At 48.9% G+C, this 26006-nt stretch overlaps 1 protein-coding gene across 1 annotated transcript in view; it reads right to left on the bottom strand.

Annotated features, from left to right (window-relative positions):
- The window catches only part of pcm1 (pericentriolar material 1), a 31963-nt gene extending 6277 nt beyond the window's left edge, over nt 1–25686 (bottom strand). The window contains 31 exon segments of the mRNA XM_077013601.1: nt 410–544; nt 736–833; nt 979–1140; nt 1554–1686; nt 2020–2151; nt 2268–2440; nt 2982–3038; nt 4167–4340; nt 4505–4773; nt 5076–5250; nt 5407–5594; nt 6906–7051; nt 8939–9197; nt 11128–11328; nt 11463–11626; nt 11820–11993; nt 12073–12202; nt 12543–12655; nt 13261–13514; nt 13599–13768; nt 13898–14089; nt 14490–14631; nt 14740–15090; nt 16812–16986; nt 17950–18072; nt 22597–22767; nt 23449–23628; nt 23630–23758; nt 24117–24362; nt 24569–24686; nt 25527–25686. Of these exon segments, the coding sequence (XP_076869716.1) occupies nt 410–544; nt 736–833; nt 979–1140; nt 1554–1686; nt 2020–2151; nt 2268–2440; nt 2982–3038; nt 4167–4340; nt 4505–4773; nt 5076–5250; nt 5407–5594; nt 6906–7051; nt 8939–9197; nt 11128–11328; nt 11463–11626; nt 11820–11993; nt 12073–12202; nt 12543–12655; nt 13261–13514; nt 13599–13768; nt 13898–14089; nt 14490–14631; nt 14740–15090; nt 16812–16986; nt 17950–18072; nt 22597–22767; nt 23449–23628; nt 23630–23758; nt 24117–24362; nt 24569–24670 (5118 nt within the window). The 5' untranslated portion in view covers nt 24671–24686; nt 25527–25686.
- Nucleotides 25687–26006: the final 320 nt, after the last annotated feature.

Below are 26006 nucleotides of genomic sequence, written 5' to 3'. Positions count from 1 at the left end.
CGAAAATTGTTAACGTTATTGAGGCCGTATACGCCAACGCTAGGAATCTAGCACTAGGACCCTGGAGCGGTTATTTTCTGCAATAGCGCTAGATTCGGCAAAGTTCACATCGCGCCAGAACAACTGAACAACACACACTTATAATAATTTAATGCCTCCCCTCATAAAATTCCAGACATTTTAAGACATTTTTAGGCCTTGAATATGGAAAACTAAATTTAAGACATTTTAAGACTTTTTAAGGACCCGCGGGTACCCTGAGTCCAGTACTAGCTTGGACTGTATAATTTCTATAAAGCCTGTGAAATCAGTCAGAGCCACCTGAATTGTTACAGAATGGAGATACGTGTGTGCGTACGCGCATGTGTGTGAAGGATGCATGCTGGGTGTGTGTGTGTGTTCAGGGTACCTGTAAGATGCCCCCTAGCTGTCTGTGGAAGAACCGCATGAACTCTCTGCTGTCATCGTTTTGCTGAGTCAGGTTCAGGACCATGCGTCTGACTGTGGACAACAGCTGTGGAGAACACACCTCCCCCATGTGCTCCTGACACACACACACACACACACACACACACACACACACACACACACACACACACACCTCTCAGTCTCCAACTAAGATCTCCACCCGGAGTATGTGAATGGGGTAATCCACTTCAGCTAGTGCACTGTGGTGCTGGGTGGGGTTCATGTAGGCTATAGGTGGACTTTGCTCCGCCCACAATGACCTCTCACCTTGAGGAAGGGGATGACTTCAGTCATGATGGATTTGATCTGTCTGTCCAGCTGCTGAGTGTCAATCTGGGGACAGCGCACCTCCATGGACGACTGGCCTACACACACACACACACACACACACACACACACACACACACACCTTTGAGCCGTCTAAACACACCCACTGTCCTCCAGATGGACGCGCTCTGCTGTTGTACACAGCCTGTAATCGAACCGTGTTGAGGCTGAACGCTGCGGTACCTTCTGTGACTGCCGGAGAAGCACCTGTAGCAGCTGCCCTACAGAGCTCAGTGTTACAGACAGGGGGCGCTGGAGAGCCAACAGCGTGCTGCGCCTTTAGTTTCATGCGCTCAAACTCCCGCATACGGGCCAGGGCTTTATCTAAATGAATCACCGTGTTACCTAGATAGACAGTGGGAAAAGAAGAGAGACAGACAGACAGACAGAGAGAGAGAGAGAGAGAGAGAGAGAGACGGGAAGAGGCCATGAGAGGATCCACATTGTAATGAATAAGCAACAGGCCACAAACGGAGCCCTGCAGATCATTGGAGATCAGGAGAGAGCAACACCACAAGAACAAGCAAGCATGAGAAGCCAGTCAAGCCCCGCCCCCAAACCCTGGCCTCCCTGGCCCCACCCCCAAACCCTGGCCAGCAGTATGCAAGCACTGGGCTGGTTTCTGAGTGTCAATGTGTGGCGTCGTGTTTGCGCTGAGGTGATATAAGCGAGATCCAGAGGAGCAGCTCCTTGACATTCACTACAGCTCTACGGCTCATATGAGTGGAGTGGAGAATACGTTTGTGCGTTGTGCGTACCAAGGTCATCGCTGGCAAACGGCTCCAGGTTGGACGAAGTGGACATCAGAGACTCATCGTCCACAGAGTCGCCATCTTCCGCTCTCTTCCGGCCCGAAGACACCTTCACCCTCACGTCCTTCTCAGAGACGTCCTGCAAAAGCACAACAGAGACGTCAGTTCCAGGGACCCAGGGGAGCAGGGACGGAATCAAGGAGAACGTGTGGACAGAAACAGCAGCAGGAAGCCACGGGTATGTTTGTTGACATTATTGTGGACGTGTGGATATGTTGAAGATGCCAGGACAGTGGGGCAGAGATACAGCAGTTCTGATGGACGTGCACGTGACCAACGGCACGTCCTGCGTGTGCTGCATTCCAGGTGCACTCAGCACAGCTGATACAGGGACAACGCTTACTTAGCTACTGCGTTTGGTGAATATTTGTGCAAGTGTGTGTGTGTGCGCATGTGTGAGTGTGCTCCTTACATTATCTGACGTGGCCAGACTTTCACTAGGAGTGAGTTCAGACTGTGACCCTGCTGCCCACACTGCTGGCCCTAGCGACGACCCCTGATCCTCGGCAACACTCTTCTCCGTCAGGTGCCTTGTGACGATGTCCTGAAGTAAAGAGAAGCTTCAATCAACCAAATCTCAGGTACAACCATCTCTCTCTCTCACTCTCTCACACACACACACACACACACACACACAGGGAGGAGTGTGTGGGCCATCACCTGCAGCGAGTAGAGCGCCCTCTGGCGTAGGTAGTCGGTATTGAGCAGCTGGAGCTCATGGAAGAGCTCAATGAGGAAGTGGGGACGAGACTCGTTCTGGGAGATCAGCGTGGCCACCTCCGAGTAGATGGTCTCCCGCAGGGCCTCGAACAGGGAGAAATCACTGCTGGCATCTGCACACACACACACACACAAGTTAAACGTCACCCAATCCAGTGTCATGTAAGCTGTTCTGAAAGGATGAAACTAGCAGTCCTGAGGCGGCCGGTGGATTTGACGTGCTACCCGGTGGAAGGAGCCCACAGGAAGAGGGAGCGGACCACCAGAACACAACAGAGCACAACACACTACAGCACCAGAACCTCGCACACACGCGCTGGGAACATCTCAGACAGGAGGGCTTCCACCTGCGTGTTTTACCATCGGTGTGTGTGTGTGTGCGCGCATTTACCGACGGTCGTTTTCTTGTTAATATGATTTGGTTACGGTTATCTGTTAAGAGGTCACTAGCTCAACCAGTCAGGGACAGAGTTAGTCTGAGTTAGCCGCTCTGCGCGGTGAGGTTTGAGGTCTACCACACACACACACACACACACACACACACACACACACACAGGTAAAATGTTTCAAAACAAACAAGCAGACGTGTGTTTGGAGGTGTGATGAGGGGGGAGGGCATGTGCGCTGTTAGACTGATGTTGGGTGTGATGTTACCTGGAGCTTCTGTGCATGCAATTCGGTTAGAGAGGAAGGGGGTTCTCCATGCATACGCTGTGAGAAAACCAAAAACCAGGACATGAGGTGAAGACAGACACAACAGAAGAGACCACAGCTAACACACAGGATGGACCATGACACTGGGAGGGGAATCAGGAGGGCTTTAGGACCCTGTGGAGGACACGGGTGTGGTCAGCTGGTAGAGCCAAAACATGCTCGTGTTGGTAGCGTGCGTTAGTAGAGGGCAAAGGTCAACATATTAATGTGTGGGACAAGCACACGCAGGCCTTCAGCAGGTGCGTCTGCAGTTCCTGCAGAGTGGATCCACCTGTGATATTCAGGTGCTTGAGCAGTTGCACCCCCCTGCTGGTGAGGTTGTGAACTGGAAAAATCTCCCTGTTGAGTCCCTAAAACTCCCAAGTATCTGTTGCTGCAGAAGCAAAAGTCCAGGGGGCGGAGCTGGATCTAGATCCAACTCCTCTACCGTCCATATCTTTTCGTTAGTTTAAATTCATCACATTTCAATTGGTCGTTAAGCTAACACGTGTCGCTAATGTTATCCAACCAGGAAATATAAATCCAATAAATTCACCCTCAAGACTTTTACCGTTTAAAGATCTAAATGTTCTTTAAATGTTATTTAAATAACACAATACGTTTTTTTTTTAAGTTTACAAGGAAACGTAAAAGTGGACAGGAATGATCTGTGATTGCCAACATAAAACACAGTACATTTATTAAATATGTACCATTTCATTTTTTTTTACCAACATGTAGTGCACTGCACAACTGAAACCTAGATTAGATAAACTTAACAGTGTTAGTGCAAACAGAAACAGTCAGATTTAGTAAAATCACCAAAGGAAACTAGTTACTAGCATTAGCAAGATGAAAACTGGTTTATTATTAACCTACTTTCACATTCGTGATTGTTCACAAATGAACAGCAAGTGAATAAATAAGAATAGCAATTTAGGACGGCAACAATGATTTGGAATGGCTGATGGTGGGAGGAGTTGGATCTAAGATCCAGCTCCACCCCCTGGACTTTTGCTTCTGCAGCGACGGGTATCTCAAACTCTGCAGGTTATCAACATAACGTTGATAATGAGGTGATCATCATCAGCAGGTGGAAGGTAGGAAAACTCGCAGAATCTCTGCGTTCTGGGAAGACGGACAGACCTGACGAGACGTCGTGGTGGTTGCTGGTCTTGGTTTTGCTGTCCAGTTTCTCCTGCGTGAGTTTGTCCAGGAGACTCTGGTTTGTGTCCCTGTGTCTGGCCTGAGAAGGTTTCTCCCTGCCTCGCTCCACTGTGGCCTCTGGGACACTGGACAGGCTGTCACTCTCCAGACCTGCTGGATGGAGAAGGGGCGGAGACATATCCATCAGACACATTACCACTGAAAGACACCCCTCAGGAGGGCTGCATAATGTGCTCCAACATGCAGAGGCAGGTGCTGATCAAACACTGAAGACCCAGCAGTCTGGGACGGAGGGGTGTGCAGCAGACAGAACTCACCCACGTTCTTGTGGCCCCTGCCCCTCCGGCGGCGGCTCCTGGGGGTCTTGTCCCTGGAGGCCAGGCTGGCCTGTGCAGAGGCCTTGTGCCCGGGTCTGAAGGCCCTGGTGACGGTGGCGGGGTCGGCGCGGTCCGGCACGCTGCTCAGGGAGTCGTGGGAGTCCGCGACGTACGTGGGGCCGCGGCGCGCCGGGGACGAGGAGGGAGACGCCAGGCGCGGCTCGCTGTCTCGGTCGGACTCCCCGCCGCCCACGTGCTGGTCACGCGACCTGTTCAGAGGAGTTCAACCCATGAATGGGAGGACACACAAGAAAAAGACAGACACACACACAGAGAAGAGACAGGGAGCCAGAGAGCATGACTGACAGACAGACAGACATTACTCAAGCGTCCAGTCACCTCAGTGTTGGAAGTTAAAACAGAAATAAGGAGAAAGGCTGCTAAGCACGTGTGAGGTTGGTTATGTACAAATTAATATTTACATATTTACACAGGACTAAATTCTCTAATTGTCCATGTGTAATGAGACTGTAGCTGCCGTTTAAAGGTCACGTGTGGGGTGAGGGGTCACCTCAGGTGGTGGTTGTTGAGCGGCGTTCTCTGGAGCGGCGGGGGGAAGCTCATGTACTCCGTCTTCAGGGACACGTTGGGGTCGTGCAGGGGCGGCTGCTCTGGGCTGGGTGGGACGGCCGAGCTCTGTGGCACCTCCGAACCCAGCGGCGGGAAGAGCGAAGAGAAGTTAAAACCTGGGAACAGGGAGGGAGGAGATTAAGAGAGAGAGAGAGAGAGAGAGAAAGAGTGAGAAAGAGACAGAGAGAGGGGGGAGATGGAGGGAGAGAGTGAGAGACTGACAGACAGACAGACACAGACAGAGAGAGAGAGACAGAGAGAGAGAGACGCACCAGCTGAGGGGGGGGAGAAGCCCAGAGCGTTGAGGGCTGGGAAGGGCAGGAACAGCGAGTTGGGCACGGAGTCCAGCACCACGTTCTGATGCTGCTGTTGCCTGGACGACGAGGACGACTGTTGCTGTTGCCCTGATGACTGCTGCTGTTGCTGCTGTCGCAGGAGCTCGTGGAGAACTTGCCTTAGTCTGTTCACACAAAAACCAAAAGAACTGGTGTGTGTGTACGTGTGTACGTGTGTGTGTATGTGTGTACGTGTGTACGTGTGTGTGTGTGTGTACGTGTGTGTGTGTGTGTATGTGTGTACGTGTGTGTGTGTGTGTACGTGTGTGTGTGTGTGTACGTGTGTGTATGTGTGTATGTATGTGTGTACACGTGTGTGTGTGTGTGTGTGTGTATGTGTGTACACGTGTGTGTGTGTGTGTGTGTACACGTGTGTGTGTGTGTGTGTGTGTGCATGTGTGTACACGTGTGTGTGTGTGTGTGCATGTGTGTACACGTGTGTGTGTGTGTGTGCACGTGTGTGTGTGTGTGTGTATGTGTGTACACGTGTGTGTGTGTGTGTATGTGTGTACACGTGTGTGTGTGTGTGTATGTGTGTACACGTGTGTGTGTGTGTGTATGTGTGTACACGTGTGTGTGTGTGTGTATGTGTGTACGTGTGTGTGTGTGTGTGTGTGTGTATGTGTGTACGTGTGTGTGTGTGTGTGTGTGTATGTGTGTACGTGTGTGTATGTGTGTGTGTATGTGTGTGCATGTGTGTGTGTGTGTGTGCGTGTGTGTGTGTATGTGTGTGCGTGTGTGTGTGTATGTGTGTACACGTGTGTGTGTGTGTGTGTATGTGTGTACACGTGTGTGTGTGTGTGTGTATGTGTGTACACGTGTGTGTGTGTATGTGTGTACACGTGTGTGTGTGTGTGTATGTGTGTACACGTGTGTGTGTGTGTGTGTATGTGTGTACACGTGTGTGTGTGTGTGTGTATGTGTGTACACGTGTGTGTGTGTGTGTGTATGTGTGTACACGTGTGTGTGTGTGTGTATGTGTGTACACGTGTGTGTGTGTGTGTATGTGTGTACACGTGTGTGTGTATGTGTGTACGTGTGTGTGTGTGTGTGTATGTGTGTGTGTGTGTGTGTGTATGTGTGTACACGTGTGTGTGTGTGTGTGTGTGTGTACACGTGTGTGTGTGTGTGTGTGTGTGTGTACACGTGTGTGTGTGTGTATGTGTGTACACGTGTGTGTGTGTGTGTGTGTGTGTACACGTGTGTGTGTGTACACGTGTGTGTGTGTGTATGTGTGTACACGTGTGTGTGTGTGTGTGTGTGTATGTGTGTACACGTGTGTGTGTGTGTGTGTATGTGTGTACACGTGTGTGTGTGTGTGTGTGTATGTGTGTACACGTGTGTGTGTGTGTGTATGTGTGTACGTGTGTGTGTGTGTGTGTATGTGTGTACGTGTGTGTGTGTGTGTGTATGTGTGTACACGTGTGTGTGTGTACCTGTGGACGTTGCTCTGTTGCCAGGCGAGCTGTGTGTAGCACTGGTTGAGTTGGTGCATGATGAGAGGCACCTGCGGGGCTCCCAGGTTGCTGGGCAACACGTTATATGGGCCCGTCAACACCGACTGTAGCATGCACGACAGAGTCTACACACACACACACACACACACACATACCCCGTCACACATGAGCTGGTGTGACTGGGTGTAGTGCAGCGCCGGGTGTAGCGGTGTCTACAGGTTTGACCAAGTGAAAATTAAGACATTTTAAGACTTTTTAATACCATTTTCCAAATAAAATGAAGACCAACTCACAAGATCATACACGTTAAAATAAAGCACAAAAACGAACTGAGTATTTACATTATTTAATCTAGCTGCTTGAAAACTTCAAATGTGAATGCACAAGACAGACAATACGAGACACAAACATTACAATTTTTCACTGTACAGTATACACAATGAAACTTTATACAAAACAAAATTCAAACACTGACAACAGCATCATACCATACACGCTCACACACACACACACACACACACACACACACACACACACACACACACACACTAGGCCATTTTCCTGTTTTTCTGATTCACACTCCAGCTCATGCTCAACCCCTTTCAGTTCTGCTACTTTTTCTGTGAAACGTTTTCTAAGGATGTTTGATTTTGTGATCACTTTGGCCATCAGGGTTCCTGTTTCTGGTTTATACTTGACGCGTCGCGAGTGGCGAGGGTCCACGCGGCGAAAAAGACGTAATTGCGGTGGCTTCGCCCGTGCGCTAGCGGCTTGCGCGCTGTCGATTCACAAGGTCGTGCACCTCTCGACTCTTGTAACTTCGCGCGCGCCGCGCTTCAGCGCAATGAACAAAGTCACGTTTGCAGGGTTCATACACCTTTATAAGGTGGAATTAAAGCGCTTGTATGTCACATTCAAGGTCCATTTCAATATTTCCCAGCACGTTAAACTTAATTAAGTTAAATATTTATACATATACTCGAAATAATTCGCTTTATCACATTATTTAATGGTTGTTTATTTTCAAAACGCCCAATCTTAACGTCTTCACGTTCTCTCATGTTTCGTCCTGGAATTACAAGAGGCTCGTATTTGTTAACGTAATACAAGAGAACTGTTCAGACAGATATTTGTTGTGAAACGAACAAATTCCAGCACTTTTCAAACCTGAAACACAATTTAACATTAAAATTCGCCAGGTAAATGTTCCTTCCCCTGTTTTTGAGGGATGTTTCTTTATACTACCACATATATCGTTTCGGAGGCCACTGCAACGCTTCCGCCGTTCGCGGAGGTTCGCGCGCTACGGTCACTCGCGAAAGTATAAACCAGGCTTGAAGGCAGAATCAGGGAACATGGTTTTAAACAATGAGTCAGTTCCTTCGTTGGATCTGTATGCCTGGTGACTCGTAACTGTTTTAGCGCCCATATTACCTCAGCCTTCAAGTATTGGTAGAGCCACATACAGCGTGAATGCTACGTTGAGCAGAGCTCGACTGAATTGTTGTACTGCTGGCCGTTGCAGTAGCGCCAGCAACGCCAGCAGCGGGGCAAAACGGTGAAATTACAGGCTGCTGCTGACGAGCCTCGCTGGTATCTGTGACAGCTCTGAGCCACCAAGAATATTTCGGGTCGTCCAACCATTTCTGGCTAAATTTACATTTCCCCATCTCTCCGAACAGACGTTAACATACATACAGCCCGCATGAAATTACGATCCCGCCAGTCCAACAACTACGGGTGTTCGTTAAGCCCGAAATACTTGCGAGCAATACTGCGAAGGTTGTGCACTGCATGGCTACCGATTTCCGCCCCCGAAGTTCAACACATGGCTGACGGAATTATTCCTCCCTAAATTTAGCTCCGCAAATTTAAGACATTGTGGTTGAAAATTTAAGACAAAATAAGACTTTTCAAGGCCTTATTTTACAAAAATGAAATTTAATACCATTTAAGACTTTTTAAGGACCCGCGGCCACCCTGAGCGGGGCGTAGTCGGGTGTAGCCCTCACCTGCTGGTCCTGCAGCAGGGTGTGACACATGGCCGTACTGAAGTCCAGCTGCCTCTGTAGCTGAGCCACCTGTTCCTGCCAGGAGGCGTGGCCACTGCCCTCCGAGGTCGAGAGGTCAGCGGGCCAGTGCAGGTTCTCCTGCCTCTTGGCTCCGCCTCCGGGATTCGCCCCTTCCATTGGCTGACGGTGCTGTGTACGGGGGCGGGGTCTCGGCCCGCAGGGCGACACCCGTCCGGCCGTCTCTCCTGTGGCCTTTACACTGGGGAGGAGAGACAGACGCAACGTGGGAGAGTTTAGAAGAAAAGTGTTTTAATAATAATAATAAATTTTATTTATAATGCGCCTTTCATGAGACCCAAGGACACTGTACAATAAAACATTAATAATAATAATAATAAAATGATAATTAAAAATGTCATATAATAATAAAAACCAAACAATGATTACACAAACAATTGCTCACTCATATGCTAGCTGATATAGATGAGTTTTCAAACTGATTTTGAACGACGGTAAAGACTGACAGGTACGTAACTGTAACGGGAGATCATTCCATAGTTTAGGACCAGCAACACTAAAAGCCCTGTCACCTAGAGTACGCAATTTTGCAGATGGAACTGCTAGAAGATGTGAGTTAGAGGAGCGTAAAGTGCGTGTCGGAATATAATTCTCCAAGAGGCTAGCCAGGTATGAGGGGGCAAGGACATGACGAGATTTAAAAACCAGTACCAGTATTTTATACTGGATTCACAACTGTACTGGCAGCCAGTGAAGATCCCTCAACACCGGCGTAATGTGCTCCCGAGATCTTGTATGGGTCAATACCCATTTTTGTGTGTTTTGTTAACAAGTCTGTTCCTGTGTGTGTGTGTGTGAGTGTTAGGCCTGTGTTGAAAAAAATCTATTTTCCGATTCAGAATCGATTCGCATATGATGATCTGATAATCGATTCGTACGTCCAAAGATCGATTTTTTAGTGAACTTTTACCCCCGCCTCGTCACTGAATTCACGCAGGCATGCTCGGTCTAACTAACTGTAAAACGACATGGCGTCGGACAGTGCCGGTAACGACGATAGTCAAATCGGAAATCTAAAAGCAGAAGGACAGTTTATCCAGTGTCAGTGACTATTTACAGTTAGTCCATGTCACTGACAGTTTACCCAGTATTTTTACAGTTTTAAAAAGTTAAAAATGTTCTTGTAACGTTGGGCGCAAGGCGATGGATGAGACAGAATCCTTTGCACTTTCCAAATCGTTACGTTTATTATGTTTACCGAAGCGCAAACAGCGCACATAAAACACGTTTACATAGAACATGTGTGACTCAAACAACGACGAGCACAGGACGCTGCGCGAACACACAAACCCCACATGCCGAGACGAGCCACAAGTGAGACCAGTGACTGTATATACGGTCTCTGGGTGAGACGGACTATCACAAGACGCACCTGCACCCACGGAGATCCACAGACGCAGACGAGTAGACGCAGACAACGTTAACACACGCCCAACAGGGAGGGGTCGGGGACCGTAACATGACAGTTCTGTTCTTATATTCGCACTTTAAAGAAAAATACACGTTTACATTTTATACTTTCAGTTTATTAAGTGAGAGCACTTAAAAATGCATAAAATGCATTTCGTAGCAACAGCTGAATTCTTAATTATTTCAATCATAATAATAATGCACTGGTTAGTGTCCCAGTAGGAGTCCACTGTTGCAGATATAGACACCTCAAATATGTCCTCTGTTTATTGTCCTGGATTACCTTTCTTGAAAGTAGATTTATGATGACCCTTTTCACCAGTCTTCCAGCCATCAGTAACTACCAACTACCAGTAACTTTGCTGATTAATATCGATTTAATACTAGTTTTAACATGCTTCTGTACATAGTCAGGAAATAGCTCAAATACATTTTAATAACACTAAACCCTGAATTGGATCGAATCGGATCGAATCGATTAAATCGGATTAAATCGAAATAAATCGATAATCTTAATCTTCAGAATCAGAATCGGATCGATTCTTGGAATTTGAATCGATACACAGCCCTCGTGTGTTTGTGTGTGTGTGTGTATGTATATGTGTGTGTGTGTGTGTGTGTGTATATGTATATGTATGTGTGTGTGTGTGTGTGTGTGTGTGTGTGTGTGTGTGTGTGTGTGTGTGTGTGTGTATACGTACCCATCACTGTTCTTCCTGTCGGTGTCCCCGGGGTGTTTCCTGGTGGGGTATGCACGGACTTCGTCCCCAGAGCTAGTCTCTTCACCCTCGTCTTCTGCTTCCTCCTCTTCCTCCACCCCAAGCTCAGATGGGGAGTCTTCATCATCATCCTCCTCCTCTCCCAGAGGGCACTGGGTGGACCCACCCCACGTTGCCATTGTCCTAATAAAATCAACAAATCAATCAATAATCTGTAATCAATAACCATAAACTCCAGATACATTTAAAGAGTTGAATGAAGTGCTGTATATGCAGCATGTGTCGTCATGACGGCAGACGTGTGAAGCGTGTTGTACCTGTCATCACAGCCAAAGCTGCGTGTAGCGTGCACTTCTGTCCTGTAGGGGGAGTCGGTGAGCGCGCTCCTCCTCTGCTGCTCCGCCATCAGACTCTCCAGATGCTTCCGCCGCTGTCTCAGCTCCTCACGCAGAACCTGGTGTCTGCGCATCTCAGACCACAGCTGAGAGAGAGAGGGAGAGGGGGGGGGGAGAGAGGGAGAGAGGGGAGAGAGAGGGGGGGGGGGGGGGGGGGGTTTAGAGACCATGCTCCCCACGTACACATCCACTCCGAGCGCTCCACCACAGACGGCGGAGTCTCCAGGTGTAATGAGAGGTTCCTCAATCCCACAAGGTTCCTCCATCGCAGCTACGCACCTCGTTGTCGGTGACGGCCACGGGCCCCGGCTCTGTGGTGGGCTTGAGCACCGCGCCCTCGCGTTTGGCCGAGGACGAGGACGGCAGAGGGGCCGTGGCTGGGGTGGAGGCCGCCGCTGGGGGCTTCTTCATCATCGTCATCATCGGGGCACTGGCACTGCTGGAGACGGACGACTGAGGGGAGAGGAAGACAGGCTGGAGTCACACTGCTACTCATCCGGGAGTGTGTGTGTGTGTGTGTGTGTGTATGTACCTGCAGGTCAGGACATGCCCACTGAAGGTCCTGTATTCTGCCCTGAATCTCCATCAGTCTCCGTCTCTCCTCATGAAGCTGCTTCAACTCCTGCTGCTGCTGTCTTAACCTCTCCTCATATAACCTCTCCCTACACACACACACACACACACACACACACACACACACACACACACACACACACACACACACACACACACACACACACACACACACACACACACACACACAACCACTAACTGGTTAAAGACAAAAAACACCACCACAGTAGTAGAAGCAAATGTACTGCTTCCACAGAGAAACTTCAGCAGAATCAGGACACGCACACACACACACACACACACACACACATATATATATATACATACACACACACACACATATACACACACACGCACACACACACACGCACACATATATACATACATACACACGCATACACATATATACACACACACACGCACACACACCTGGCCTTGTCGGAGAGGGACAGCTCTCTCTTGGCTTTCGTCTCTCTAGTGTTGTTGGGCTGCTGCTGAAAGCCTTCGTCCTCATTGGCCGCCGTGGCATCAGTGTCATCGCTCTGCAGGAAGACACGCCCAGTCACCGTGACAACACAGCGTGACGGTGAGGATAACTAATTAGTTCACCTGAAGATCGATGTGGAACGTGCAGCCTCAGTGAACAGCTTAGATTTCTGCACTCTTGATCATTCACACAAGGGTGCCAGGAAAGTTAAACAGTGAGTCAAACACGGTTATAAATCAGCTGAACTCCACTGGCCAGCAGAAGCCCCGCCCACATTCCCACAATCCTCCTCGGAGTGGGCCGCCACCGAGCGCTGTGCAGCAGAACCGCAGCTAGGGGAGCAGGTCACCTTGGTCATGTGGTTTTAGGAGACCTCAAATATGCCACTGGTGGCCTTCTGAGGTGAACTGCAGCTGGTGGTGTTCCGGCGTGAGCAGCACGTGAGACCACACCGCCCTGCGTGCGCCCAACCACCTCACGGCCATAGCAACAGTAAACATCTAAACCAGGGTCCGAGGTGACCTCCGTGATGCTGCGTGTCGGTAAACGTTCCTCGGGCCTATGAATGAACCCCCCCACAGAGACCGCACGCCCCCCCCCCTCACAGAGACCACACCCCCCTCACAGTGACCACACCCCCCTCACAGTCAATCAACCGACCTGCACCATGGCGACGAGCTCCTGCAGTTGCCGTAGCTTTTGTTTGGCGGTGTGGAGGCGGTGCACTTTCTGAGCAAACTCCGCATCCTCGGTGATGCTGCATCGAGGGCTGGAGGCGGAGCCAGAGCTGTCTCTGCGACCCCGCCCCCCATCCTGTTCCTCCTCCAACACTTCGTCATCATCACCGTCGTGGCGGCCGGCGCCGTTTGCGTCCTTGGTGCCGACGTACGGCCCGTCGCGGTTATATTGGCTCTCTGCAAAGAGGGTCCACGAGAGCTGGTTTACTTTACAGCCCACACGAAGACACGGACGAGGGCGTGTTGGACAGGCGTGCTTACCCATGGCGGAGGGGCCGGAGGGGGCGTGGCCAGAGGGGGCGTGGCCACGCGGGTTGGCCACACTGCGGTTGTTGATCTGCGAGTTGAGGCGCCCGTCTCGGTTGTTGGACGTGTTGGGCAGAGCGTTGAGGTCCGTCCAGCTGCCCACGGTCTGGGGCTGAGAAGAGTTCCTGAAACAAACACGCACCTCAGTCAGGTCCCCATAAACGTCCTGTCACTTCCTCACTCACACACACACACACACACACACACACACACACACACACACACACACACACACACACACACACACACAGTACCTGATGCTCCTGAGGGGATCCCGGTTCTCCTGTTCAGAGTCAAACATGGCCTCAAAGAGCGAGCCGTCTTCCGTCTCCGGGTCTTCGTCCTCGTTCACGTTGACGGCGTCCACCATCATGTCGGAGGTCTGCTCGTAATACTGCACCAGCTCACGCAGCTCGTTCAGGCGTTTGTGCACCTCCTTCAGCTTCCTGCAGGGGGCGCAAGAGGGCGGTGAGGACGGGGCGAGAGCAACGGAAATTAATGTTTTTAATTTAAATAAAAAATTTAATCTCCTTTTAATGTTTCTTTTTATTTATACTGTAAAGCATTTTGAGTTGCATGTATGTATGAAAGGTGCTATACAAATAAAGATTATTATTATTATTATTATTATTATTATTATTATTATTATTATAACGGAAAGAAAGACGCGTGCTGATGAAACTACACCCACGTGCGTACGTGTTCGTAGCTCCTGTGACTGACGTACAGTGCTGCGTGTGTGTGTGTCCATTAGGTATTTATGAGACTGACACACACACACACCCCTCTAGGCTCCGGCAGGAGGGGTGTCGATGGCGTTTAGAAGCACCTGTGGTGATGCAGTACCTGAGTTTGTCTGCAGGATGGCCGCCGTCATCGTAAGAGGAGGAGGGGGGGTCCTGCCTCGCTGCACACGCACCGACCCCCTCACGACTAGCGGCACACGTGCGCTCCACGGCACATGCACCACGCTGAGACCCACCACGACCTGAGAGCACACGCACGCACGAGCAGTTGTAGTCAACTACATTCAAGTTCTGACTGACGTTATTGTGTGTGTGTGTGTGTGTGTGTGTGTGTGCGCGCGCGCGCGTACAGGACCCATTGTTGAGGCTCTGGTCCCGCAGTGAGTGGAGCTCCTGCAGGATTTTGTCCATGGTCTGCTTCTTGTCCTGCAGTTCCTTCAGCTTGGCGAGCTTGGCTCCAGCAGGGGGCGTGGCCGCAGCAGAAGGGGGCGGGGCCACGAGGGGCCCACGGGGACTTTGGGAAGTGCGGGATCGTCCCACCTCTCGGGAGAGAGAGAGGCTCTCTGCCTGACGCCGATTATCAGGGACCGGCTGAGAGTCATGTAGTTGATTGTGGAATCGTCGGATCAGGTCGTTGAGTTCATCGTTGAGTTCTGAAGTAATACTGATGCCCGATACACTTCCTGTAGTCTCTGTTACAACTACAACACACAAAATACAAACAAATGACCAAAAACCTGCGTTTGACATGGACAGCAGTGATGACACGACTCTTAACATAATGACGCTTAACAGCTTCAAACACTGTGTGTGTGTGTGTGTGTGTGTGTACCCGTATCCATGGCTGCGATGGCGTTCTTGAAGCACATGTGTGTGTGTGTATATGTGTGTGTGTGTGTGTGTGTACCCGTATCCATGGCTGCGATGGCGTTCTTGACGCACGTGTGTGTGTATTAGGGATGCAAATGATTAATCGACTTTCGATTAATTGTCGATCAAGAGGTTACTCGATCAAAATGTATTAATCACGATTAATCGTTAGAGAGCGCTCCTGTATTAACTTGAACAGAGCGTAAGAACAAGAGGTGAACACGTGTCGCAAAAGACCAGAGTGGAAAACAAAATGAAGCGGGCGAAAAGACGTGCGGTGTGGGACCATTTTGAAGCGTGTTTGGGAAACGAGGCAGAAACCGCGTAATCCAGAAAATCCCAAGGAGGGAAACTTTATTTTCCACGCAACTCAAACAACAGCACTGTTCTCTTCCCCTCCCCTGGCGCGCGCAGGCGCCGCTCTCCCAGTGTCACTTAAAGGGCCAAGTGCCCGTCTGTTAGGGAACTCGCTGCGAGGAGTAGTAGTCGCTACAATTTCAACATTGTTAATTTAGGCAAAGAAGTCAAATGTTCTGTGTGTAATGCGGTATTGAAGTACAACAGTTCCACTAGCTCACTCAATTATCATTTGAACACCATGCATGCAGCTGTCCTGCATATCACCAGTGCACCTGGTCAACCTAAAATCACAGCTACACTGGGAAGGCGAGCGTTTTCAAAGCTCGCTACGAAAAAAGAAGAGTGAGCTAAAAACAAAGCTAGCTACTGCTACTGCTGTAGCCCTTACAACAGATTGTTGGACGGCTCTAACAACAGAAAGTTACATTACTGTGACGTGCCACTACACTGACGAGAACTGGCAGCTAAAATCTGCAGTGCTGATTACGACGAACATGTCGGACAGACACACCGCTGACAGTCTAACTGACAAGCTCAATGATGTTGTGGAAACTTGGGCACTCTCTGGTCGCGTTACAGCATGTGTTCACTACAACGCTAGAAACATTGTCCAAACATGGGCTCAATAATATTCTGTTTGGCTCTCTATTTAATTTCTTCTTTTTTACATTTTTTAAAATGTCTAATGTTTCAAATGGAGCCAGTCCTTAATTTATTCCTTTTTTAAATGAAAGAATGTATTTTGTTATACCATAAAAATTTCCTCATGCATAATTACTTGAGCAATATATCATATAATACATATAATTATCATAATATAATATATACTTTTTGAACAAAGTTTTTTAACTATTTAGCTGATATTTTTAAAGGCCCTATTGAAACACTGAAATTCAGGTGAAAAACGCCGCTTATTGATTAATCGAAAGTCGATCGATAAGATCAATCAACTAACGATTAATTAATTAATCGATAATTTGCATCCCTAGTGTGTATATATGTGTGTGTGTGTGTGTATATATGTGTGTGTGTGTGTACCCGTATCTATGGCTGCGATGGCGTTCTTGACGCACGTGTGTGTGTGTGTGTATATATATATATATATATGTGTGTGTGTGTGTGTGTGTGTACCCGTATCCATGGCTGCGATGGCGTTCTTGACGCACGTGTGTGTGTATATATGTGTGTGTACCCGTATCCATGGCTGCGATGGCGTTCTCTGCGCTGTGCTGCATGACCAACAGTGCGGCCTGGCGGCCCTGCAGAGCCCTGAGCTCCTCCTGCTGCTGCAACATCTTCTGTAGGAGATCATGCTGCTTCCTCAAGTTCTCCAACTCCTCCTTCTGCTCTACGGGCACCCCACAGCCCTGAGAGAGAGAGAGAGAGAGAGAGAGAGAGAGAGAGAGAGAGAGAGAGAGAGAGAGAGAGAGAGAGAGAGAGAGAGAGAGAGAGAGAGAGAGAGAGAGAGAGAGAGAGAGAGAGAGCTTCTATAAACTGTACTGCCTCAACATCCTTTCAGTTAAGCCTCATTAAACTGGTAATATAAGTCCGTGCCTCAGTCAGAGAGGTCAGTCCATGTGTTATTAATGTGTTTGAGGATAACACAGATATACTGGCTTTACATCTGCATGTTTCATCAACACATTCAAGCTCCTCCATGTGGTAAAACTGCACCTTTGTGTACTCCTCGTTTGCCTTTTAGACGTAGAAGAGCAGGACAAACACAAGGGGGCGCTACAAGAGAACGTCGTGTAAGAAGATGATCCACAAGACCTTCCTCTGACCCACGGCTACACAAGACCTTCCTCTGACCCACGGCTACACAAGACCTTCCTCTGACCCACGGCTACACAAGACCTTCCTCTGACCCACGGCTACACAAGACCTTCCTCTGACCCACGACTACACAGGCTGTCTGACTATGGGCTGGGGACCTGACGGACCACACCACTCTTATGGTGTGTGTGTGTGTGTGTGTGTATGTGTGATTACACAAGAATATTCCCATTTGCTTCAGACCAGTCATTAAAGGTCTTGCAAGCGCCTTTAGTTATCACTAAGGTGTTTGTAAGATGTGGCAGCGTGCAGTAGTGTTCACGGAGATACGGAGATCTTCAAGTGTTTGCCAACAGCACATCACAGCACAGACCTCAGCACAGACCTCAGCACCGTCACACACCAGAATGAACAGGGACAGTGAGACTGTAGACGGCGTCTCCCCAGCGGAGCTACAAGACGTAAACGTCCTGGTTTGAATGGGAAGTCTCTGTGATGCAGATCTGGCTAAACCGGGCAGGCCAGCGCGAGTTCTACACATTGTGGGTACTCACAGTGGCATCTGAGGCTTCTGAACGCGGCTCTAAGTTCAGAGACGTGCCATCGGCCATGGAGCCAGAACCCACTGCCGAGTCCACCGTGGCACCTTCATCCTCCTCCTCATCCTCCTCTCTAGCCTGTGAAGCGGAGTGGGTTCAGAGAAGGACAGAAGGAGGACAAAGGCTAACGCTAACATAGCCGCCAGCGGGCGAAGGATAGACGCTAGGTAACGATGGCGCTAAATCTGTCTGGTAAACAAGCACTGAATGCTAAAGGCTAACGCTAGCAGCAGCCACACCACAGGCCAGACGAGCAGGACGGCAGAGTCATTCTCCCCAGACCAGAGGACATTTACTGGCAAAAAGAAAAAGCGACGGTGTAAACCACAGAAAGCAGGAACTCTTCAGTTTCAACGCTAATTCCAACTACCCAACAGCTAAAAAGTAGGGGTGGGATGCGATTAAAAAAATTAATCGAATTAATCAGAAGCTTTGTAATTAATTAATCGAAATTAACCGCATTTTAATCGCATTTCAGTATTTAACATGAGAAAAATTCATTTAAGTTTGAATGATGAATGAATCAATGAACATAATGATAGACTTCAACATCTTGTTTATTTTTCCACCAGTCTACTACACAGACCAATAGATGAGTGCAGAAAACAAGAGTAAACAGTTTTCAGAACACTGGAAATTCTGACCAAAAATGTTGTTTTATTTTGGGAGTTTTGCTCAGGATATTGGAAGAGTAAGAAGAACTGAAGTAAATCAGATGTTTATTAATACCATTTTAGATGGTATACTTTTTCTTTAATTTCCCAGGCCTCTGCCACAGGCATCTCCATAGTGCCTAGAAGTGGTCTTCTGCATGCTCAAAGCAAATTACTGGATCTTCCATTCATCATCTATAATATGAGCCGTCACACCAAGATAAATCTTGTTGCTAACAGAGGTCCAGTGATCCCCAGTCAGAGCCACATTTGTGGCGCTCTTCACAATAACCTGTTTTACTTCCCTTTCCTCATCATACAACTGCTGGATTTTCTTCGACATTGTCTTTCTGGACGGTAGTTCGTAACTTGCATCAGTTGACGCAATTTGCAGCACTTCTTGTAAAGTCTGGATTATACTTTCATGAGTGACCGTAGCGCGTGACTCCGCAAACGGCGGCGGCGTTTAAACTCGCCGCGTCTTACTTAAGCCTTCGACCACAGAGAGCGGTCTACAGTCCACAACAATCCATCTCGCCACTGAATTGGTCAATTTGTCTGATGTGGACTTTGACATTTTGTTTCTTAATTTGAACCCCGACATGTGGTCGAGTGTTGACTGGCGACACTGTTTGCTCGTACTAGGAATACAATTAGCAGCCAAGTTATCATCACTGACCTGCGCGTTAGCACCAACATGTATTGCGTTGAGGTTGTAACGAAGGGTGGAAGTGCTCCTGTGATAAGCGAACTCCTTCCTACATAAAGTGTAAATAACACTATTTTTGTTTGTACTTCCATCTGGAAGTTTCTTATATTTAAATTTCCCATCCACCAGCGTAGCCTCTTCAGTCACCTCCATCATGATCTTATTGTACGTCCATATAATCTGTATGTCTGGAACTCGTGCACTGAGAAACATTCCACGGTACAAAAGTGTCTAATGCATTAAATTGCGCAAATTTTTTTTGTTCGTTAATTTCCCTGTAATTAATTAATCGAAATTAACGCATTAAAGTCCCACCACTACATTAAACATAAAAATCCAAATTAAAAAATGGTCAGTAAACTATCTACATAAATGCAGATAGATATTTGGTAATTTCCCTGTCTAACTCCCTAGTCTAACTCTGGTTTCAATCACGAAACTCCACCATGGCCAAACCAAACACCTAGATTCAGAAACCCATCTGAACTCCCCTAACCCTCCAGAACAGAAGCGCACACAGCGCTTAGGAAAGATTAATCCACTAGAGTTAACCTGAGACACACAACCCGCATTTACCAGACTGCCACTTGTCAAATTAAAGACAGGGACTGATGATTTAAGTAAGTTAAAAATGTATTGTTGTGAAGAGTAATTTGTTAATAGCACACTGCATATTTGAAGACTGTCGTTCTTCTTTTAATATGATTGATTACACAACAATGGGAACATATCGTAACACAAATGTTGGTGTTTGTCAAGCAAACTGGGACACGCAGGCAGGCATAGTTTCACTGGAGCACTCTACAGTCACAGCCCTGTGAAAGCCAGTGTCAACAGCTCCACGCCAGGAGGGGGCAGCAGAGAGTGAGTGTTCTAGAGTCTCTTACTGCAGAGAAGAACAGGGCAGCCCCCCCCTGCTGACTAGCAAGCCAAGCTTCTGTGGGGAGCGGCAAAAATGTAAGGACTGTAACTTATGCTGAGGCAGCAGGCGTTAAATGTATAACAAACACAAACACAATAACACAGACACACACACTGTGTCCTCTGGGTCATGGGCATAGACAGCTATGATGCCATCAAGATCCAGACCTCAGTAACATTTTAGAGCTGAAAATAAAATCTGGAGCTAAAATCAAATAAATTTATTTGAATATGAAGTTCAGAACAGTTCCCTGTTCCCTGTGTTGGGAGTGAAGGCAACTGCAGGAACCACTGACTATGGGAGGGAAGCTAATGTTTGACATGACGTCAGATTACAGAAACTGTTTACACAGGTGATGGTGTCACTAATAGCAAGACAACAAACCATTTCAAAGACAAACTTTGAAATGATTGTGTGTTATGTTAGACAGCCAAGAAAGTAAATAAATGTAGAGTTGGGATGTAGAGCATATTTCAGATGTTGTAGATAATGTTCCACACCCTACACCCCAGACCCAAACCGTACTCTTCAAATGTTCCTGTGTCATCAGAACTTTGTACAACTGGGTCATGGTCGTGTTTTTCCAGCATCGGGCAGCTTTACTGTTGGTCACTAGTGAAGGAAACATGCCGGCCTGCATCAAGCTCTCCATGTAAACATTCAAATGTATGGGGATCTTGTACGTTTGCAGAATATTCACATTTCTAAAAAATTAAAAAGAAAGTCTTAGGGCGTACTCACACTAGGCACGGTTTGCTGGTTCCGTGCTGGGGCCCGGTTATCCCCCCTCCCCACTCCCCCTCTGGCCTGCACTCACACTGGCTTCAGCAACCCGGCCCGAGCACGCTTACGTCATCACAACGGGACTTTATTTGGAATAAAAAGCGCGCTCGCACAACACTATGGAGTTCACGATTCTCTTTTTATTGTATTTTCTGAGTCGTTTTAGGAGTGCAGAAACACGGTGCGAGCACAGATTTATATCCATCATTTGTCATTTGCCGCCATGACTGTTTAACGTGAGCGTCGCATCACTGACGTCATGTTTGAGTAACGGCAAAATGAACCAATCACACGAGGCACCAAGTGGGCCCGGGCACGGATAGCGCTTACATTAGAAGCGAACCATGCCCGAGACCACGCGAATCGGGGCCCTAGTGTGAGTACGCCCTTAGATAATTACATATGAGTAGATAATTAGATATATGAGTAGATAATTAGGCTAAATAGGTATTGAGAGGCCTAATGTTTATCCCATTCTATGAGGTATCCCATGCTGAGGTTATTGTGATACAGTTAAATGTCTTAATGTAGATGTTGAAGATGTTATCTATCCATCCATAACCTCACATACCCAGCAACACAAACATATGCAATGCCCTTCAGAGATGCGATGGTGATTTAGAGCTCTGTACATCTCTCCCACTCTAAATGTGAGCGCTAAAACGGCTCCAGTGGCCAAAAGCGTCCATCATGTCACTGGTGCAGGAAGAACGTGGAATAAGGATGAAGGCGTTTGGGCAGAGATCCTCCAGAATAACACTAAATAACTCATGTAAACACACTGAAACCAGACTGAACCCATAGAGCATTATCACACCTCACAACCATCGACCAACATCTCTGGAGCTGCTCTGAGTCCTGGTCAGAGTCCTAAAGTGAAGTCCAAACATAAGCAGAGGGAAAGAGCGAGAGCGAGCGAGAGAGAGAGAGGAGCAAGTGTTGCCCTAGATACAAGCACCCCATTAGTCAAGTGCAGCTAATGACAGCAGAGCAAACCATCTACTAAACACCACCTAACTCAAACCACCACCTAAACACCACCTAACTCAAACCACCACCTAAACACCACCTAACTCAAACCACCACCTAAACACCACCTAACTCAAACCACCACCTAAACACCACCTAATTCAAACCACCACCTAAACACCACCTAATTCAAACCACCACCTAAACACAGACAAATGTCAGAAGACCCTTAAGGCTCCCAGCAGAGCAGACCACAGCACCAACTGAATTAACAAGAGAAGTGAAATTTATTCACTAATCTTCTAACTGTCTTGATACCCGACACTTTCGTTTAGTCAAATCAGCTCATCGGACTCAACACAGCCCTTCCTAAATTGTCACCGAAGCAAGACAGGCTGTTCAGTTAAGAACTCAGCCCTCAAATCCACCAACATAAACACATAAATCAAACCACCTAAACAGGCTTCCAGGTAAACACCAGTACTGCAGTACTGAGAGCACACAAGCCTGTCACTGAAAGCAGGCCAGCGGATCAGGAGTGACGGGAAGCGTGCGTGATCACTCACCAGCATCTTCTGCAGGAAGCGCAGGTAGGACTTCTCCTGCTCCTTCAGGTGGGTGATGAGGAGGGAGAGGCGCTCCACGTTGGCAGCCACGCCGTTCTTCTCCAGCAGGTCGTCCCTCATGGAGCTGGCCTTGCTGATGTACTCGCGGATCTGAACCAGTTTGCTCACCACCTGCACGGAGAACCGTGGAGACTGAGCAGCCTACATACACACACACACACGCTGCGCTGCTGATAGCAGGGAGGGAGGGATGAAGGAGGGGAGGGAGGGATGAAGGAGGGGAGGGAGGGATGAAGGAGGGGAGGGAGGGATGAAGGAGAAAAAGGGAGGGAGAGAGAAGGACAAAGGGAAGGAGGGTTAGAGAGGGAGGGGGAGCATGTGGGGTGAGAAAACAGAGGGGGGAGGACAAAGAAAAAGTCTGAAAAAGAGACAATAGAGAGAGAGAGGGAGGGAGAGGGGGGGGGGAGTATGAGAGCGTAGGAGAAGGAGAAACAGTGCCTGCTCTCCACATGGACGGTGGCGTATTTTTAAACTGGCCTAAATTCAGAGCACATGCCTCAGCGAGCTCACATCTGTGCTCTAGTTTCTGATCAGATCAAACCTCCTTCTCTCCATCGCCCCCCGCACAAAACTGCACCCTCACTCACAAATCATCTTCATGACACACATTCATCTACTGCAATTTAGGATACAGCTGAGGTCAAAACAAAACCCCACCGAAATCTCATTTTTTGGGTTCGATTTTTTATTTTTAAACTGCGACTTCGCCTCCATCAGGCGGCACAACGTCCTGGTTGACGAACCGCCGAAGACCCAAACCCCCACCCCGTGACGGCCATCATGTCTCATCACCTGGCTGCTGTCGATGACATCCTCCTCTCTCCCGTCCTCTGCAGGGGGCGCAGAGGTCTGGTCCAGCCCAAACGGATCTCTCGCAGGAGCGGCCGGCACCGGGACGAAGAGATCCTTGGGCGGACTCTGCCTCTTCGGCTCCCTGGCGCCCGGGGTGGAGGAGGTGGAGGCGGGGGCCGGGCGAGTCTTTGCTCTTGTTAGTGTTGACGTGCAGGGGCAGAAGGTTGAAGGGCTTCTTGGTGTCGGACGACAGCTGCCTCTGGTTGTTGGCCGCAGTGACGCGGCCGTGCGAGTCGCTGCCGATGCTCCTCTACGGGAGGAAAGTGAGATTTGAGTGGACAAACACAGCGTAGCATCTCCACCGTGGGTCAGTTCTCACGCACCGCTTCACTAGACTACGCTAACTAGCCCCACGGTCCTCCAGACGTTCACCACCACGCTACCTGGGAGTCATGTGACACCATCACACTACCTGGGAGTCATGTGACCACAAAATGCCCAATCACTCGCTTCAACTGTTCAATTAACTACCAGTGATTGTAAACCCTGGACCAGGAGCTGCTTGAGGTCTGGAGGTACAAAGCCCTGCTCTGTGCACATCGCCTGCCTTAGAAGAAATAACTCCGCCCCCTGCGGACTGAGGTCTGCCACTGGCTGTTGGCTCACACCTCGTCCAAGTCGGTGAAGTTGATTCGCTGGCGGAGACGGTCGAGCTCAGCCTGGTCAGGCACGGACATCTGCGTAGTGTACTTCAGGTGTGGGAACGAATGGGGCGTGCGGCCACGCCTCCTCCCCGCCCCCGGAGTCGACTCTGGAGAAATGTCATTGGTCAGCCGGCCCTCGGACATGGCGGAAAGCTTCTTCCTGTTCTTCTCGGACGAGCGGTTGGGTTTTTTCTGCTGTACACCCCAGTCCTGGGCACAAAATCAGAATCTATAATCAGGACCCATTGCACTGACTCCCTCAAATAACTGCTCAAAGTGCAAAAATCTGTCAAGTCCAGCAATAACAAGCATTGCTAAGTGACTATGCAAGACTGAGACTGTGACAATGCGAGTGTGAGTGTATGTGTGTGCGAGTGTGTGTGTGTGTGTGTGTGTGAGTGTGTGAGTAAAAATACCATATTATTTAGCCTGTCATCCAGGCTGCTGTTAGTGATGCTCCAGTTATGGAGGTCTTGGTCATCTGCACATTCATCATATGGCGCTCCACCTGTTGCCATCTCACCCACTCAGAATCTGCAGGAGAGAACAGCGATCAAACACACACACACACACGTCTAGCGAGGGTTTACACTCAACACACAAGCACCTCGGCTCAACACAGTGTGGCACGTCCAAACACGGAGACTGAAACTACGGCGTGTCGAGTCGTCCTGTGTGTTTACCGTCTCCACAGATCAACTGTTCTCAACAGCAACCGAGCAACATCACACAACACACATCACCGCGACCAAAAGCTTCAGTTAAACCAGCTCAGTGACGGTTATTAGCTGCTAGCTTAGCTCTCGGTCCGGCCCTCGCAGGTTTAGCGGATATAGAGTCTCAACTAGGACACAAACCCTCCAGCCCACGTGACTACTGAGGCCAAAACAAACAAAATAATAACAATAATAAATACCGTATTAGTGTATTTTCCCGACGTACACAACTCACAGGTCGCTTCATTAGCAGCGCTAGTCGACTTCCGACCACCTCGAGGACGAGAGCGCGAGACCCCGTCACTATGGTAACCCCTGCGCGAGGGGGGCTCGCGTTTCCCCGGGAAAACGCGCGCGCGCTAAACGGTTAGCGACGATGCTAGCGCGACTGAGGCGCTCGACTGGTCACCCGTCACGGGAGAGGGGGGGGGGGTCAGGACAAAGTTAAAAGCCCCAAATACCCCTGGAACATGACAGCGGGCTGCCCGAGCGGCCGGTGGTTTAATATGTGTCCCAGTTTCACACACACACCCTGATAAATTAGTTTAATCACTTCAAAACAGCGCGGCCAGCGTTTATTAACTAGACGTGGTGACCTGGTAAATCCTCCCCAACGACTAACCGGCTGACCGGCGGGCCCTTAGTCGACATACAGCACCTTCGACACTCGGGTGTGTTGGGCTCCGGGTTTCAAACGACTCCAGAGGGGGTTGAAGCGTGTAATACTGCGGGTGGCTGTCGGAACAACGAGCTTTCTCTAGCGGGTGAACGCAGCTCGACGCGCCGCCATCTTCCACCACAAATCCACACGGGAGCGCGGAGTGATATCGAGTTGCTGGCCGCGATTCTTTGATCGAGTGCTCAAAAAAATTTCGCAAATTCCGTAAATCAACACGAAAACCAAAAATAATTTGTTAATTTTTATGTGTTGTGAGGCGTTTTTGTCGACATGTTCCAACTAACGTGTTTATAGAGGACGTTGGAATCGGCACTAGTTCGTTTCGCGAAGGGATAAACGATGGCTGTGTTGGTGACTTGGTTCTGCGTGGAAGAGACGCACAAAGTTGCAGAAACTCGGTTGCAATGTGGAAGAGGACGAATAAAAGCACGTAAGACCCGTACCGAAATACACCGAGTT

Source organism: Brachyhypopomus gauderio, chromosome 1, assembly GCF_052324685.1.
Source record: "Brachyhypopomus gauderio isolate BG-103 chromosome 1, BGAUD_0.2, whole genome shotgun sequence".
Classification (NCBI taxonomy): domain Eukaryota; kingdom Metazoa; phylum Chordata; class Actinopteri; order Gymnotiformes; family Hypopomidae; genus Brachyhypopomus; species Brachyhypopomus gauderio.
This window is presented reverse-complemented; position numbering and strand designations above follow the sequence as displayed.